The sequence below is a fragment of the Crassostrea angulata genome, chromosome 5 (genome assembly GCF_025612915.1).
Source record: "Crassostrea angulata isolate pt1a10 chromosome 5, ASM2561291v2, whole genome shotgun sequence".
In the NCBI taxonomy this organism is placed as follows: Eukaryota; Metazoa; Mollusca; class Bivalvia; order Ostreida; family Ostreidae; genus Magallana; species Magallana angulata.
This window is the reverse complement of record NC_069115.1, coordinates 50017932-50038379: the sequence shown is the minus strand read 5'-3', so window position 1 is coordinate 50038379 and position 20448 is coordinate 50017932. Positions and strand designations below refer to the sequence as shown.

The following is a 20448-nucleotide window of genomic DNA, read 5'->3' as shown; positions in this document are numbered from 1 at the left end:
TATCAACTAAATTGATATGATATGTCCTTGAAGTAACTGAGATACCATAATGAAGATGAGGAAAAAATTAAATTATATAAAATATACATATTTTATTATAGAAAATATTATTTTTTAAGACAGTGGAAGATAATTTTTGAAAGTTATGCATGCACTAGATATTTTCATGCCTCCGATAAACAGTTCTGCTGTCAATGAAGTTAACAATTCAACCCCTTTCCAAGTGAAATTTCATTTCTTTTTAAATGGTTAAACATATTATTTTTTTTCCCTTTTTTAGAGTTTTTGTGCAAAACAATCAACACAACAGTAGGACTTTATTTCTGGCCTAAAACACAATCACCTAATGAACGTTATAAACGTTTTGAACAATTGATAAACATTCAATGATTTTACAGTTTTAAAAGTACCGTAATGTGTATATTTGTACGCGGACGAATTAATATTATCTAATTGGATCATGATGCGGTATTTTCATGGCTGTATGAAATGCAATTTTTTATCTTTGAAAAAAGGTAGAAAATACTCATTGGGTGTCAATATGTAAATTAGGCTGTCGTTTTAGATATTGATAAAACCGGGAAATATTTACAATATAACATATGTTTGTTGTTTAAATAATGCCTTTAATTAAAAAAGAATGAATTAAGATGAGATATATATCAAAATTGGAGGACATCATAGCTATAACTGTTTCAACGGATCATGTAAGTTATATATATTATCCTCACAACATATACTCATGGTTATTCACTTTATAGTTTACATATATGTATCATTCAAACATATATGTGGATGTGATATTTAAGTTGTCTAATTAATATAACTGATTTTTCCTTGTTTGTTTTGCTTCTCTAATATGCCAAGCAATGATCCCTGCAATAAGAGTTCCGAACAATGTAGACAAACAAAAATGCCAAATACTCTTTTTCTTAATTTAGGAGCAAGTGATGACCACAGTAATTCTGATTTGTCTGGAAAGATTTATGTTCTACATGTACTTTTATATATTTTTGGTTTACATTTACTTTGTAGTTTGTGGTGGGGTCAGAAAAATTAAGTTTTTTGTCCTTAGGTTACAATTCCAATAAAATACGAAAGTATGATTTTTAAATGCACGCAAATGAAGACTCTATTTTCTTTTTTTCATTTTCTATCACGTTTATAACTTAGTGATGTTCGTTGAGCAAATATTATAAACTTTACATTTTGTTGGTTACAATGTCATTTAATAAGCATTTTACACGTTTGCCATAAAATATTTGTTGGACAACAAAAATAATCATAAGATATGTTTAAATCATATATATTTTATGGATGAATGGTGTTTTAAAATTATTAAAATATCGCGCTTATTTCTGGTATTCATTGTTCATTCTAAAATATATAATTATGGATAAGCATTTCATTAAAAACTGCATCGGGGAAATGTTATCAATTAGGTTACAATATGCTTGATGAATAATTTAGCAATTAAAAAAAGAGAAAAACTCTTCTAAGATTAAATAATTAATCTTAAGCATATGTCTGTTGTTTGTTTTTTTACTTTGAGCTTACAAATAAATTATCAGTATGTCAACCTTTTACATTAAACATTTTAAATCAGTCGTATATTAGGCATTCATGTCTTTTATGCAACATTTCATAAAATGTAACAAATCTATTCTTCTTTAAACACATACCACAATTACACAGAGACAAGATTGAATTTGTGATCTAATCTGAATGAAAAAAAAGAACAGCCAATAAGCATTTCTTCATTACCAACAAATAAACTGGTCTTCAAAAATATTTGTCTTTATTTGCCAAGTTTGTATACCTACAGTTTATATTTTCATATTGAAGGAGAAACAACTTCAGATGATTTGACTTTGAGATCTGGTGAAGGTAAAAAAGAATAGTTACATGTAATTTCTTAATTATGCAAAAATATACCAACAAAAATTAAGCATCCTTCTGAACATAAAGGTAAGATAAGATTTTGATAATTTCCTGAATATGCAGAAATAAACCGAGATCTTTGTTGGGGTGGAATATATACAATTATTGTTCATTAACAATTCCAGGTGTGGTTAACGCCACTAGCTTATGCTTTGCCATCTTGGCCGTCAAGATGTGCATGAACAAACGCTTTGATAAACGCCCGGAGAGTCCTGGGGATATGGGACTGAAAAGTAACTGGTTTCAAGGAGCTGAAGGTATTAAAGTGCAAACAATCCTTCCGGATAAATTTGACACAACAAAGGAAACCGACGTCATCATTCATGGATACTTGGTAGATACGTCACTTCCTGAAATACGTGACCTGGCTGGTATACTAAAACAGGTCAGAATGTACCATATTGACGCTACATGTTTCAATGAATCAACCTTAAAATCAAACTGACATTACGTGTGTATGCCCTACGTGCTTTGTTAATGCAAAAGTTACCTGCCTCAATAGTTTTAGAGAATATATCCATAAAGGTTATAAAAAAAATCACTTGAATGATTAATGTATTCAAATATTAAATATCAGCAAAATATTGATAGAAGAAAATACTTCAAGATTACTTCAAATAAAGACTGCATATTATATAAATTTACCAAACTTGTGTGATTTATTAACCTTTTAATGAATGATATTATAGTAAATAGGGATGTCCTGCTTTTTTCAGAAAGGTAACAACGTCCTAATGATTGACTGGGGTAAGGGAGCAGGAGAGAACTACCGTCACTCTGCCTCTAACGTTCAGACCGTCGGGGCATACGTGTACATGATTCTGGTCAAGAATAAGATCCCCTGGGACAAGGTCCATCTCATAGGTCAAGGTTTGGGTGCCCACGCAGCGGCGGAAGCAGGAAAAACTCGCCAAGGGGAAAATCAACCGTATTACTGGTACTTGACATGTTTTTTGCTTTTTCATTGAACTAATATTATAATATAACATTAAATACGTTGTGTTCATATTCAGTTTAGAATACTCTTATCAATATCGTCTTACATTGAAATCTTAGAGAGTTATATTCAATTTTAAATGACGCAATAAAGAAAATATTTAAACTTCGTTAAATAGAAAAAAAAATGAGAATGTTTAAAAACTCAACATATCCATTGTATTCGAAACATTAATGTTTCAGATTTCAAATTAGAAGAATAATATTTATATATTACTTTTGTTTCTTGGCATAAATATTGAAAATTCGTAGCGTATTTGAGTTTTTTATTAATTTTCCAAACAGCACTATATTTGTATGTTAATAAAATCATAGATTAATGATATACGTGTATGGTATTGTTTTGTTCTGGTTATTAAACAGCTTTTGTTATATCATGTATATATTCATATTGAAAATCATTATCAATATTTGGAAAATACAATTTATACCGTTATCATAAAGATAAAAAGGGAATTCATGAGCTACACTATAAACTACATTCCTTTACACCGGTTTATTGCATACATGAAATGAAGTATTATTGCTTGTACAATTTTAAACTACTTTTGTAAAATGACATTCAGATGTGTATCAAAGTACTTAAAAACAGTAGTTATTTGTCTAATTTAGGCGTAGATCCAGCGAGTCCATTGTTTAAAGATACGGCATTTGGAATCAGGAAAGAAAATGCTAAATTTGTAGACATCATTCATACAGATGCGAGACCTTTTGGTGGGGAAATGTTAAATCATAGCGCATCCTAGCTGCAATAATGTAGCCCTCTCCCGATTTTTTTTTTTTTTTTTTTTTTTGGGAGAGGACTACAACTCCATAGGATCTCCGTAATGGTGCAAGTGCGGGAGTGATTCACTCCCGCAACGATTTCGTCTCAAATCGTTTATAGATGACAATAACATTTGCATTTCTTACCTGAACTCTAACGTTGTAGATGTCTATGGCATAAATTAATCCAAAAATATCAAGTATAGTCCATATTTGGCATATATCGGTTATTTTTCGTGTATGTCAACAACGAAAGTTGAATTTGTCCGCCATGTTTACTGACCTTGTCCGGTTATATTTTGGGACAGCCAATGAGAATTCAGGAGCGGATCTTGAACTGAATATTGGAATTCCCCTATTTTAAACATAATTAACGCGGTAAATATGAATTTTCCATCATATACCATTTCCTTAAATGATGTTTTAGTGATATAACGAGGTAAGATCGATTATTTACTCTGACATTCACGTTATCAAGCCCATCAAAACTCCAAGCGTACATCCCATAAAATCACGCGAGAACTGTCATGGCTGCTGAAAAAGACGACTGGTAAACATGCTGATGTGTTTTATCTGGTTTTGATTTATATACGGTTAATTTGTTCAACCTGAATTAAAAAATCATTTTATCTAAAAGAAGTCAAATATAAAATCGATCTTTTCAGACCGAAGTCAGCCGCATTAAAAAAAAAATTTTGCACCATTACGGAGATACTTTGGAATTGTAGCCCTCTCCAGTAAACATCAGATATAAAAAATCGGAGAGGGCTACATTATTGCAGCTAAGCGCATCCATGAGATGCCTTATACCTTAATATTTGAATGTATTTCGATATTTTAATAAAGAGTCTAATGAAAATAAATGTTTTCAAAAATTACCACGACTATCTAGCTCTTTTAATCGTTATACATTATCTTGTTACATCACAGGCTATGGGATGAAAAAACCCTGCAGACATCTCCATTTATGTCAATGGAGGAAGAAGACAACCAGGGTGTACTTATAACCCGAAAAAACATGTCAAAATCCACGCCCTTAAAAGTAAGCTTTAATAGATTCATGAATGTGTCTGAAATACTTTTGTTTAATTTCGACATAAGGCAGCATTTTCGTCCGAAATACATCTTAACATCTTTTTACTTTACGATTCTATATTTTTCAATTTCACATTTGAAGGAGCAATGTTCGGCAAAGCGTGTGGTCATCTTAAAGCCGTGGCTTACTTCGTAGAGTCGGCAAGAGACAACTGTAAACTGAGAGCTTGTGAATGTACCTGGAAGAAATTTCTGGCTTCTAAATGCAGTCGTGACAAGTGTGTGTACTGGGGTTATGATTTATCAGAGGGCTCTGCAGGCACATACTACGGGGTCACGGCAACTGCTTTCCCCTATATATTCTTATGTAAAAAGTCAAACCCATTGTTGCCCCACCCTACCCAGAAGGTCATGATTTTCACAACTTTTAATTTACACTACCTGAGGATGCTTTCACAAACGTTTTAACTTTCCTGGCCAAATGGTTCTCGAGAAGAAATTTTAAATAATTCCTAATTATCGCCCCTTGTATAAAGATATGATCTTTATTTTTCACAATTTGAATTCCCTTAGCCTAAGGGTGCTTTATGTCAAGTTTGGTTGAAATTGGCTCAGTGGTTCTTGAAAAATGTTTAAAATGTAAAACGTTTAGAGACGGAAAGACGGACAGACAGACAAAATTTGAACAGAATAGCTCATTTGAGCTTTCAGCTCAGGTGAGCGAACAAGCATTCCATCCGGACTAATACACAAGGCAATCCGTTTGCAATAGTTGACATTGGATATTTTTTTTCTACCATAAATAACATAGTTCTTTGAACAATTGTATCTACATTATGGCTAGTAAACAAACTAGTGCCATATGCACACTGTTAAAATGAGCTAGGGAACCTCTACAACATTAATAAAAGGTGCATTATCCAAATTTTCTTTAAAGTGGTATATCTTAAAATTCTGAAAACAGTGTTAGGTTTGAGGTTTATTTGTCAAAAAGTAATAGAACGAGGGTTGGTCAAATTGTCCTTATTCATATTTATATTTTATAGTGTCTTCTATATATGTCGGTCTTTTAGTACAGTGTCGGTACAATGATTGCAACGTGTTTCAAATTGCAATCTCAATCATAAATGAAGCTATTATTTCATATTTTAACACGTAGGTTTATTTATTAGTTGCATGTTGGGTGTTATTTTTTAAAACAACATTTTCGAGCATGCACTGTTCAATTAACTGCATAGGTGTTGTTATTTCAGGGTACAACGTCGTAGCACGGAAACTTTTACATTAAAAAATAGAATTAGATGTATTTATCAAAGTATGTATTTAAAATGTGTTAAAAAATTAAATCTACTCAATTTATTGCTTTTGTAGGTAATATTGAATTGTTGAATATTTTTCTATCAATATCTTTACACATGTATGATACATTTATTTTAGATAGTTAAACCAAAGTGCAAAATATTTCATAGCAAATACTATTTCTCTATGAAAAATAACATCATATATATCTAAAACAGGGATGGGGTAATGGTAATTTGTAATGGTAATTGAGTGTAATTAATTACAAATTTTGATGTAATTGAAAGTAATGTGTAATTGGCCAAATTTTCAATTACATGTAATTCCAATTACTTTTCAATTACTTTCAATTACACACTGATGTACATATAAATATGAAGCTGTCCACTACCCATTGTTCCCCACATTATCAATGGTACAAGATCAAGTTAGGATGAGAAGTTAAAAAGCATTGAACTATTATTATAGCTATCATACTTAATATTTTTCAGAATGAACTTTTTTAGTGATTCAATATTTAATAATAAGTTTCCCAAATTTAATTAAGTACATGTATTTGATGATTTGCTTGATCTCTTTTTTCTTAAAAAAATACTTATTTCCCTTCTTATTAGAAAAATTAGTGTGTCAATTATCATTGAGTTAGATTAAAACATCACTGTTTAATTTAAAAACAAAATCAGTGTTATATAAACTATCAAGTCATGCAGCCTAAAATACATAGAGCTAAAATACATGGCTTCAAATGGGTTTTAAGTTTTTGATGTCTAACATGTCCACAGGGTGTGTTCCCTTATTGCAAACATTTGATAATTAGGTAGAGAACAACAGGTGTGAATTGTGTTTTGATAACAATTATAGTCTGCCCTCTACCTGAGATTAACCTGTAATTTGGCATTGTATTTATAAAGGAAAAAAAAGTGTATAAAAATGCAAAGGATAAAGTTTTCATTTAATAGTTTTGCATGCTGGAAATACTTGCGTTGACATGATAGATGTAGGTTATGGGATATGACTTTCAAATATTTATTGAATATTAAGGGACACCTCCATATTGTGACTACCGATACCTGCGTTTTGAAATAAACAATAAAACCAAATTTATATTTTTTCTTTCCAAAAATTGTTACTTATCAAAGTAGTAAGCAAATTCTCAAACAGTGAAAGTATTTTAATTATGACGAAATTTTATTCACATTATAGACATATCTCCTTAAATGTTTATGTGTTGTAGATAAGTTATAGTTTTATTAAATTTTTATGAATTTCAAAATGTAATTTGTAATTTAATTAATTACATTTGCAAAGTAATTGTAATTTAATTAATTACATTTGAAAACTCTTGTAATGGTAATGGTAATTTAATTGAAGAATTTAAGCAAGTAATTGTAATTTAATTCATTACTTTCCAATGTAATTGACCCCATCCCTGATCTAAAAACAACTATCATGGGGAATGTAAAAACTCAACGGAATATGAAACCAAACAATAATGAATGCGCTAAGTCGATGCTTGTAAGATTCGGACTGCTTTAGTCTTGTTGTATATAACCGTTTAAAACATAGAAATTTCTATGTTTCAAATAAATATCTCAGTATTACTGGAAACATGAACGCATCAAACTATTATATGTATTTTTCAGTATTATGGTGTTTGACATCCATATAACCGTTTCGCCTCACGTTTGTAGACAGGATTTTGCTTGCATTCGAATTAATTTTTCAACTTACCAGAAAAAATATTAGGTGTGATTGCTGTGTCAAAATGTGTTTTAACGTTAGTATATGGCACCGTTGTTTCGTCGTCGGCTGCACAGGTCATTTGTCTCATTGCCATCTACTTCTCTGGAACAGCAGAGACATTTCACCTAAACTGGTCAAAAAGATGAATATGAAATGGTTTTATGTCAAAAATATATAGTAAATTCTTTTTATTTTCAGTCACATGAAAATAACAGTTTGAAGGTAATTAATTTACGAATCTTGTCACACTCAAACATTGCTATACTTAACTTGGACGGATGAACGAGTGAGAAGTGTTAAAAGAAAATAGTTTCGAGAATGCTGGAAAAGCATTAGTGGTAGGTAGTAAGTTAGTGGTAGAATATATATGATGAAATAATTTGAACACCTGTATCAATATTTAACAGTTGTATACATTAAAGGCTTGAACTTAATTTACTTTTCCAAAGGTATTCTTCGTATCCGTACATAGTTTTGGAATGTCAACAGTATGCACTTGTGTTGAACATATAACAAATGGATATGTATTGTAAATCGATGAAAAGCTTAGAATTTAAAATATGTGATACTTTCTCTTGAACTCACATTACACAATGCTTTTCAATGCTTTTTTAATGATCATCAAAAATTGGAGCGTCAGTTGCAGAATTATAAGCTCAATTCAGAGTTTGAAATATTTAACCCGTGGTTCATTATATTATGGCCGCTAAATTTTGAACCCCTACTTCTAACTTTCATTGTTTTTTTGAGAAGGTGTTTAAAACATTATAGCTGCAGCATTTTGAACCCTCTACCTTATTTGAATTCCCATTGGACAATGACTTTAAAATGTTATGGCCGCGATATATTGACCCCCCCCCCCCCTCTAATTTTTATTGCAATTGGAAAGGCGTTCAAAATATTTTGAACATCGTCTCCAATAGAACATTGGTAACATTATACTTTTTTGTTCAAACATTTTTAATACATCGAATAGGAAAATATTTGTACAACGTTGCTGATCTTCTTTTTTTTAACCTTAAGACTAGGGTGAAATCTTTACGATGGAGTCAAAGTTTATCATAAAAAAGTCAAGCTGTAAATTATAAAGTTTGTTTTGATCATGGAAGAAACATGCACAACTTGTACCTTGATCTTGGACCTATCTTATGTCACAGAATGGAAGGTGGTATTCACAATTTCAAAGAAAAAATCTTTTGAAAATGGAAAACAACACCATGTAAATTAACAAATTGTGCATTTCAAGTTTATTCATTTTTAGTCTGATAAAAATCAGGAACACCCAAACTATGTACCACAAAAAAGGGATCCGCGCCTCCACGTTACGTCGCGTAAATTCCACCCATTCAACAGAAGAAGTTTAGCGAGCACAAGGTAGGACAACCACTGAGGTTCTGCATCCAGTGAATTACCAAATGTAAACAGTGACTCAGCCATCTCATTCAAATTTTCGTTTCAGGAGAATTCGACTGAAACACGTTCTGTAGACATTTTGGATGTCAAATTAGACAGAAATATCAAAATACTAGGACTTAATGTCTGTGGACTCAATAGACGTGTAAATTATCCGAAATTTTCTGACGTGTTATGTCATTTTGTGTTCTACAGAAACTAGTACAATTAATTTTTATTTGATGCTAAAAATAGACCAGAATATTTGTACATACGCTCTGGAGGCATTGTTGTCGGCTACAAAACATCAAAAGATCTCTAAATGATTATGTTTTATTGTTCACACTGATAGTAAATATGTACACTGACTAAAGTTAAAGTCTGTTTAAGTAAATTCTGTTGAAGATTTTATTTTAAGAATTGTTTACATACCTCTGGAGTCTGTTTAAATTCTGTATATAGCTAAAGCAAAGCATTTAATGAAATTGAACCAGAGTTTTGAATTTATAGACTTTCGGAAATGTTTTTCTAAATTTTTGTAGAAATAATAATATTTATTTGATGAATGGTCGATTAGAAGAAGGAAAATTTACTATAATGATATAAAATCAAGTGTGGTTGATTATTGCATTAGTAGTATAGAGTTTTGTTAATGTCATTGATTTTTCTATTCTAAATTTTAACAAGTTATATTCTGATAAACATATGCCATTATTGTGTGGAATATGTGTAAATACTCCGACTCAGAATGTCCTTAATTTTGTTGAAACTGATTCAATTGAAAAAATTATTATTGGTTAATCTTGTACAAAAAACAAAACCTTGGGACAATGTATGGTAGATAAAATGACATAGAAAGAAGTAACAGGTTATGTAGTTGATGTAAAAGAGACATTCGAGATACATTTCACTATATTTTGTGTTGCGCTGTGTTGAAAAACGAAAGAGAAAATTGAAGTATATACCAAAATTATTTAATTCTGGTTGTAACACGCTTTCTGATTGGCTAAAAATTATTTTGTATCGTATAAAGAATGTTGCCTACGTCATAGTAGGACAAACGTCAAAAACGTATGAATACGACTGACGATATAAAATGGTATGAAACAGTTTACACTTTTTATAAACTGCTTTGCGGTTTATAAAGCGTAAACTGCCCCAAACCATTTTATATCGTATAAAACAAATAAATATTGAATTCATTTCTTAAATGTTTTCTTTTTAGAACAAATATTTTTAAATTTAACGAGCTTTTTTCCTCAAACAATGTGAGCTTAATAAGCAAGTTATGTAAAAATTATTGGTATTGTTAACGAAAAGGCTAAACCTCCTAGTTATTAATTCCTATATATTTATCTACATAAAAATGTACATTTATAAGTCATATATATTTTATACAGAATCATAATCATTGTTCCTCACGCATAAAGTTTAAATTGTGTATATGGTTTGCTAACTCTTTATTGTAAACTACAACCAAAGATATAGATAAAATGGTCATCTGTTCAACTGATTGGGTCATATCCATAGCATAGAAAGGAAAGGTTAGGGGAGATTTGGGGTTACGCTGTACAAATGACTATAATTTTAAAACAAGAGGCCCATGGGGCCACATCGCTCACCTGAGCAACAATGGGCGTTCAAAAGATATTGTGCCATATGGCCCTCGGTAGATAAACAAAAAATAAATATTGTAAGGTATTCAAATTTTACACTTATTTTTGCATACATGTAATCTTTGACATTGTACCTTCATGAAATACTGTTTTTACACAGAATAAGAAAATCCTAGGCAAGATATAAAACTAAATATTTGGTAGAGGTACACTGTTCTATAACTTCTAATTCCCCGTATTTTCGTTCTGACCCCCCCCCCCCTCCCCCACTTAATAAAGGGATCAAAATATATGACAGCATTTAGGTACATTTTCTTTCTCAACTACTTACTAGTTATTGTATTTTTTTTTAAATAGAATAGTTATTGTATTTTATCCAAAAAAAAAACATGTATATATGTGAAGAAGAAAATTGCACCTAAATGCGCTCAATTTCTCGAATAAAAAATATTGAACAATTTAATTTGTCTTCTCCATTATAATTAAATGACTGTTGTTTACCTCGTGTAAACTCGTAACTTTTATAACTTTACTCACACTTGATTGATGAATACACTGGAATGAAAAATGTTGTCACGTGACATGTTAAAGAGCTATAAAAATCAATGTTACCGTATTCACAGGCACATCACTCTAATTTACTATGCCCCACCCATTATTTTCATTTTTATTCAAAAATAACAAATGGCTACAAACCAGGATAATTTTCCGCTGTAATATTTTCTTAGGAATAGCGATAATTCTTTTATCTCCGCAACAGAAATGTGTCAGAACTATGGAAACTGTTTTAACGATGTCGTTTTTATTTACTCACATTTCACATTATTCATTGTATAAAGAGGGGGCCCCAGAGAGTAGTTATATACAGCATATTATTCTTTAATTTTTTGTGTACAAGTATTTAACATACTCTAATTCATAAAGATTCTAATGATCAACCAAAATTTCAGCATCAATCGTAGAATTATAAGCAAGATACAGAGCTCAAAATTTTGCTAGGTTTGAGTCATATTTTGTTCACATGAGTTTATTACATTCAGCTTAAGATTTTTAACTTGGTATTTCCTATTCGGCATTTAAAATGGAAAAAAATGAATGGCCTCAGATCTGTGTACGAACATAGAATTGTGAGCAAATCTCTGTATCTTGCTAATAATTCGAAGCTTAACACTCAAATATGGTAAATAGAAATTGTAAGCAATTAAACACAAGAAACATGCACTATAACAAATAAAGAACACTATTTTTCAAAATGAATCATATACATGTATATACCTACATATTTCCGTCAGCGATATTAAACTCTATTTAAACTGAATAAACTCGAGAAAATGCCGAGCATCTCAACAAAACATATTGCATTATTTTACCATTACGCAAAAGATGATACCGAATTACCGATAGCCTGAATGAATTGCATTTTAGTTCTTTCTTAATACATCAGGCCTGGGGGCCATAAAAGTTAGACGATCTCACTTTCGATCTCAGTCTAACTTTTCCACTATATCTTCCTTTGATAAAAGTGAGACTTAGATCAAAAGTGAGCTCGTCTAACTTTTATGGCCCCCAGGTCTGATGTTGCTTAATTTGCGCAGGTAAACAGTAAACTGTTTGATTTACCGCGAAGTCTCTGTTTGATTTGATACATAAAAATCAGGAAATACAAGCGACAGTTGCCAGGTTAACGCAAAGCATAAATGAAAACGAAACGAAAATCACAACAAACTAACACTACCGTCATATGTGAAAACTGTCAACGCATTGAAATGTTTAGCCTCAATTTACTTCACAAAATCGGCACCAATGTATTTTGCATGTTTCAAGGATTCCCTTTTTACACGAACTGTTGCACAACAAACAAATTCATCATTGTCAGATCGACCCTTTTATCATATAGTGTCATGGCTGCTTTAAACAAAGAACCTCGTTTTAGAATTATGGAATACGAGTCTTGGTAAAATGGGTAAGCAAACCCGGGCCGGGGCAAAATAAAAGCCGGGGCATGCAGATCGGCAATCGTCAATTCCAATTAAGCATTATTTTGCAGCAATATTTACAGCGAATACAAATAAACTGGTCAGTAAATATCTTGAAATTTTAATGAGATTGGCAGATTAATAACTGTCAATCTTTTGTTTTGCCCTGGCCCGGTCATGCCTACCCATTTTACCAAGACTCATGGATGCTATAAATTGCTTGAAACACGCCTTTTCTTTCTTATTATTTTCGTAATAACTCAGATTTGAAACAGAATTAGCCCATAAATTTTGCAATTTATATTTTCCTTTCCGTACTGGCACTGTACCAATTATCGGCTAAAATTTAATGTTTTCTCTTCGTATTTTCTTATTTCTTGATATTTTTGGATAAAACTTGCCATATTTTAAATAATGAACTCCTTATTTATCAATCTATTAGTTTATATCATTGTTTAGAACTGCAAACATCTTGTTTTGTGAATTTTATCAGGCCCCGAATTTGCCGAGTTTTTACGACCTACTGTACCAGTCATCGGCCTCGTGATAATAACACAGTAAAATCCCTGTACATTTTGATTTTATACTCTGATAAATGAAATTTGAATTATGTCCCTTGTGGGGTCAGACTAAAGTAGTCGGGGTTGTGATACATTTTAAACAAAACTCAATTAATTACTCTTTTATTATCATACGGTAATTCACCAAATCGTACACGTATTCAATACATTATTGTGCAATCAGGCGTTCAACTGCGCTACGAATCTCTCGGAAATTAATAAATTCCTTTTGTTTATACATGTTATATGTATTGATATTATATGCCAAATCAAAGAAGGGATATGATAACGTATAACAAAGAGGTAATATTCTATTTTTGACTTATTACGTCACTTCCCCCACTGCTGAAAGTGCAAAGATGTAATATCAGTGGTAAACAATGATCGTTTAAGCTCATGTTTAAAACATATTCAAAAACGTTTTCAATCAAACTTACTTTTCTTTATTCGAAAAAGACGACTGAATTAAAAAATCTTGGATTGTCCCGTGCTATAAACCCGAAACCTCAGTTTAGCCGATAACTGGTCTTAGCCGATAACTGGTACAGTACCAGTAGGGATTACTTTTGCTAAATTACATTGAATTTGACTTGGTAGGTCTTGAGAAGAAGATTTTTAAAAATGCACCCCCCTTTTTCTACAGTTTCGATGTTTTCTCCGCTTTGAATGAAGATCTGTCTTTCATTTTTGCAATTTATATTTGCCTTTACATAAGAATGCTTTGTGCTAAATTTGGTTCAAATTGGCCAAGCAGTTTGAAAGAAGAAGTTAAAAATGTAAAAAGTTTACAGACGGACAGACGGACAGACAGACGGACGGACAGACGGACGCGGACAAAATGTGATCAGAATAGCTCACTTGAGCTTTCAGCTCAGGTGAGCTAAAAAGAAAAAAGAAATGGGGATTAATTAATCATAAAAGATTCCAAGTAATTAAAAAAAAAAACACGTCTGATGGATTTAAATTATCAACTCAATTAATATATATTTCCTTGAAGTAACTGAGATACCAAAATGGAGGTAGGGAAAAAAATTAATTATTTAAAATAAGGATGCTATAATATAGAAAATAAATTTTTTTAGGAAAATGGAAGATAATTTTTTAAAAGGTATTCATGCACTAGATATTTTCATGCATCCGGTATACTTTTCTGCTATCAATGAAGTTACCAATTCAATCCATTTCCAGGTGAAATTTCATTTATAGTAGGAGTTTATTTCTGGCCTAAAACACAATCACCAAATGATTGTTATAAACATTTTGAACATTTTGGTAAACATTCAATGGTTTTACAGTTTAAAATGTACCGTAATGTGCATTTTTGTCAACCACATTTTTGTCAGTTAAGGAAACCCACCATAAACCAAACAACTTGTACATGAACATTATCCAATGAGTCTTAGAATTTTTGCAAAGAAAATTGATAAAATTATTGCATTAAAGGTCGTTTATTTAATGAACCTTTGTATTGTTTTGAAATGAAAACAATAGAGTAAATAATTTAAAAAAAAAACATTAAATAAATGAAAATAATTTTGCAAAGGTGGGGTTAAAAACCGCCATCTCACAAATAAAAAGTGCTCATATAAAAATATGGGGAAAAGTACAAAGTCTTACATACTATATCGTATGTTTAAAGGTATGAGGGTTGGTGGGTAAAACAAAGTTCATGAAAAAATTTTGCGTCCAGAAGCCAGAATAGAGAAAATAATAATGAGATAATATTCACATATGACATGATATATAACGACAATAATTTCATAAAGAGATTCGATGCTAGACGTGTTAATTGAACTATGGTGAAGAACATTTTGGGCACCTAACACTCGGTGACCCTGTTATGCGCAAACGCAAATTACAGACTATCAAACAATCTGGGTATCTTGACCATAGGGTGTTAAGGGATAGACCTCCTGCATGCGTACATCTGATTTTTATAAATTTATAATGCCAGCTTGATTTACAAAGAGATATAAAATTGACATATATATCCTATGAATAATAACAAATTTGTTCCCAAAAATGTTTTATTTACAATAAAATTAGTTCTTTGTATGCGGACAAATCAATGTTATCTAATTGGATCATGATGTGGTATTTTCATGGCTGTATGAAATGCAATTATATATCTTTTAAAAATGGTAGAAAATACGCAGTGGGTGTCAATATGTAAATTATGCTGTCGTTTTAGATATTGATAAAACCGGTAAATATTTACAATATAACATATGTTTGTTGTTTAAACAATGCCTTTAATTATAAAAAGGAAGATATTTCTTGCAAATGAATACAGGTAAGATATATACCAAAATGGGGGGACATCATAGCTATTACTGTTCCAACATGGCAGGTAAGTTATATTTTTATCTTAACAACTTATATTCGTGGTTATTCACTTAATCCTTTACATATTTTTTTTTCCATTCAAACAGATATGTGGATGTAATGTTTAAGTTGTCTAATTATTATCAACTGATTTTTTCCTTGTTTGTTTTGCTTGCCTAAATATCCAAGCAATAATCCCTGCAATACGAACTCCGAACAATGTAGACGAACAAAAATGCCAAATACATTTACCCCTACCCTTAATCCAGGAGCAAGCGATGACCACAGTATAGTTCTGGTTTGCCTGGAAATATTTATGTTCTACATGTATACGTACTTTTATATATTTTTTATTTAAATTCACTTTGTAGTTTGTGGTGGGGCCGGAAAAAGTAAGTTTTTCTTCAATTAAAAATGTAGTTCACGGTTGCTGAGAGTATCACCATTATAACTGTTGAGTTAGTTAGGAATGATTAGATTAAAGTCGGTGGTTTTTTCTATATTTCTGCATATTCCTGTTTTCTGATAAGCATTTTACAAGTTTGCCATTGAATGTTTGTTGTTTAACTAAATAACTTACTCTATAAGATATGTTTTATCATATATGTTTAATGGGCGAATGGTGTTTAATCATTATAATTTCGCGCTTATTTCTGGTATGCATTGTTCATTCTCTAATATAAAATTATGGATATGCATTCAATTGAAATAAACTGCATCGGGTGGCAATGTTATCAACTAGGTAACAATATGCATAAGCTATTTTTAAGCAATTTAATAGTAGAGAAGAACTCTTCAAGGATTAAATAATTAATCTTAAGCATAATTTAAATCAGTCGTATATTTGGTATTTATGTCCTTAATGCAGCATTTCATAAAATGTAGCAAAGCTATTCTTCTTTCAACGCATACCACAAGTACACAGAAACAAGATTGAATATGTGATCAAATCTGAAATGGAAAAAAGAAGAGTCGATAAGCATTTCTCCATTACTAACAAATGAACTGATCTTCAAAAATATTTGTCTTTATTTGCCAAGTCTGTAAACTTACAGTCTAATATTTGGATATTAAAGGAGACACAACTTCGGATGCTTTGACTTCCAGAACTGGGGAAGGTAAAAAAAAATAGTTACTTGTAATTTCCTCATTATGCAAAAATATACTAATAAAAATTAAGCATCCTTCTTATCAAAAAGGTAATATACGATCTTGCTAATATCCCGAATATGCAAAAATAAACCGAAAAAACAAATAAACATTGATCTTAACGAGATCGTTAGGGTGGAAAATATACAAATATTGTTCATTAACAATTCCAGGTGTGGTTAACGCCACTAGCTTATGCTTTGCCATCTTGGCCGTCAAGATGTGCATGAAAAAACGCTTTGATAAACGCCCGGAGAGTCCTGGGGATATGGGACTGAAAAGTATCTGGTTTCAAGGTTCAGAAGGTATTAAAGAGCAAACAAGCCTTCCGGATAAATTTGACAAAACAAAGGAAACCGACATCATCATACATGGATACTTGGTGGACACATCACTTCCCGAAATACGTGACCTGGCTAGTATGCTAAAACAGGTCAGAAAGTACCATTTTGACGTTACATATTTGAATGAATCAACCTCAAAATCATACTGACATTACGTGTGTGTGTTTTATGTACTTTGTAAATGCAAAAGTTACCTGCTTCAATAGTTTTAGAGAATATATCCATAAAGTTTATAAAAAATCAATTGAATGATTAATGTAATCAAACATTATACCTTAGCAGAATATTGATAAAAAACGTTTCAAGAATACTTTATATAAAGAGTGAATATTATATAAATTAACCGAATTTATGCGATTTACTGACATTTTTAATGAAATGATATGATGTTAAATATGGTTGTCCTGCTTTTCAGAAAGGTAACAATGTTCTGTTGATTGACTGGGGTAAGGGAGCCGGAGTGAACTACCGTCAGTCTTCCTCCAACGTTCAGACCGTGGGGGCATACGTGTACATGATTCTGGTCAAGAACAAGATCCCCTGGGACAAGGTCCATCTCATAGGTCAAGGTCTGGGTGCCCACGCAGCGGCGGAGGCAGGGAAACTCGCCAAGGGGAAAGTCAACCGTATTACTGGTACTTGATCTGCTTTTTGATTTATCATTTAACTATATTATAATATAACATTTATTACGTTGTATTCTTATTATTTCAAAATCTAATCAATATAGTCTAACATTGAAATCTTAGAGAGTTATATTCAATTTTAAATGACGCGATGAAGAATACATTCAAACTTTGTAATATTAGACAAGATGAGGCTGTTTAAAAACTCCCAGATATCTGTGTATTTGAAATATCGAGGGTAAGATACATTAAGCAAAAGTGGTTGGGACTAATAACCATTTCGACATATCCATTGTATTCGAGATATAATTGTTCGAAATACCGAAGTTCAACTGTACTTGATTTTTTTCAATTTCTGATTATTTCTATTCTATAACCGATGTATCTGACTATCGTAAAATTTTGAATTAGATAACATTTTTGTTTCTTGTATAAATATTGAAAATTCGTTGAAAATTAAGGTTTATATCCATTTTACAAACAGCACTAAATTTTTATGGCATTAAAGTCATAGATTAATGATATACATGTATGGTATTGTTCTGTTTTTGTCATTAAGCAGCTGTTCTTATATCGTGTATATAAATATATTCATAATCTTTTTCAATTCTCTCCGGGTACTCCGGCTTCTTCCCACACCAATGACCCCCTCGCGCTAACATCCGTGCCAACGAGAGATATTAATATAAGTTGTAGAACTTGCTTATCAATCGTTGTAAAATAAATAAAGTTCAGTTTTTAAATCTTTTTCAATATTGGAAAATACAATTCATACCGTTATCATAAAAACAGGATAAAAGGAGAATCCATGGAATACACTATAAACTACACTGCTTTACACCGGTATATTGCATACATGATTAAGAAGTATTCATGCTTGTACAATTTTAAACTACATTTTTTACTTGTAAATGACATTCAGATGTGTATCAAAGTTTCTTAAAACAGTAGTTATATGTCTAATTTAGGCTTAGATCCAGCGAGTCCATTGTTTGAAGATACGGAATTTGGAATCAGCAAAGAAAGTGCTAAATTTGTAGACATCATTCATACAGATGCGAGACCTTTTGGTGGGCAATGTTAAATCGTAACGCATTCATAAAAACTTGCCTTATACCTATATATTTCAATGTATTTCCATATTTTAATACAGAGGCTATTAAAAATAAATACTATTTGAAAATACTACGACTATCTAGCTCTTTTAATCGTTATACATTATCTTGTTACATCACAGGCTATGGAATGAAAAAACCTTGCGGACATCTTGACGTGTATGTAAATGGAGGAAGAAGACAACCAGGGTGTACTTATAACCCGAAAAACCCTGTCAGAATCCACGCTCTTAAAAGTGAGATTTAATAGATTCATGAATGTGTCCGAAATACTTTTGTTTGATTTTGACAGAAGGCAGCATTTTCGTCTGGTATACATCTTAATTATCATCTCTTTACTTTACGATTCCATATTTATCAATTTCACATTTCAAGGAGCAACGTTCGACAAAGCGTGTGGTCATCTTAAAGCCGTGGCTTACTTCGTAGAGTCGGCCAGAGACAACTGTAAACTGAGAGCTTGTGAATGTACCTGGAAGAAATTTCTGGCTTCTAAATGCAGTCGTGACAAGTGTGTGTACTGGGGTTATGATACCAAATAAGATTCTGCCGGTACATACTACGGGGTCACGGCAACTGCTTTTCCCTACTGCAGAACAGATGGTTCTGAGTAGAATTGAACATTTCAAGAAGCTAAAATGATTGATTGTAAGCTTTCATTATGTTTGACGATCATTGTTTATCAATAAATGCGTTTATCTGAAGCTGTTGCTGTTTTGCACAATATTCTTGTCTACTATATGGTTCCTCGGCATGATATATATAAAACAAGAGTCCTATAAGCCACATTGCTCACCTGAGGAACAATAAGCATGATAAAAGCTGCTTCATGAAGTCATAATACAAAATATCTGGACAGTGTGATATAATACATGTACATGAAGATCCTGTATAAAAAAAGTCCATTTCCCCTGGATATTCTTTTGTTCCTAATCCCTTATAAGTCCCTTTTCTAACAGGATGATATTTTAGTTATATAACATTCTGCATTGCAGTTCTCAAAAGACCATAAACAATTGTTTATATACAGGATTTAAACCTACATCAAACTCTGAGCCCCTTGTGAGGCCCAAAAATCGTCCAAGGGCCAAAGATTAAACAATTTTAAAGAATCAGCAATATGTTAAAAAATGCTTACATATAAGTAAAAGCTATATAATAACATTTCAGTTTTTGTGAATAATTAAAATGTCTTCCTTTGTACAACTGGATCCCCAATGTCGCCCCACCCTACTCCTAAATATTTTGATTGGAACAAATTTGAATCTACTCTGTCTTAAGTAACTTTCACTTAAGTTACAGCTTTTCTAAGCAAATGTTATTTTAGAAAAAGATTTAAAGATATTTCTCTATATTCCTATGTAAAATTCTGCCCCCCCCCCACCTTGTGACCCCATCCTACCACCGGAGATTATGATTTGAATAAATTTGACTTTTCACTACCTGACAATGCTTCCACACAAGATTCCGCTGTCCTGCCCATATGCTTCTTGAGAAGCTTTTTAGAGATTTACTCTTTATATTCTATGTTAAAATTCGACCCCCTCCCGTTTTGGCCCCACCCTA

General features: G+C 31.6%; 1 protein-coding gene and 1 pseudogene across 1 annotated transcript; both read left to right on the top strand.

The window, feature by feature from the left end:
• The first annotated feature begins 640 nt into the window (after positions 1–640).
• On the top strand, positions 641–5315 carry LOC128185487 (pancreatic triacylglycerol lipase-like; annotated as a pseudogene).
• Positions 5316–15606: 10291 nt separating this feature from the next.
• On the top strand, positions 15607–19592 carry LOC128182758 (pancreatic triacylglycerol lipase-like). Its single transcript, XM_052851501.1, has 8 exons — positions 15607–15673; positions 16020–16040; positions 16725–16766; positions 16971–17230; positions 17557–17776; positions 18736–18837; positions 19005–19118; positions 19258–19592. Exons 1-8 carry the CDS (start codon positions 15607–15609, stop codon positions 19422–19424), a joined length of 993 nt encoding a protein of 330 aa, XP_052707461.1. The 3' UTR covers positions 19425–19592.
• The last annotated feature ends 856 nt before the right edge of the window (positions 19593–20448 follow it).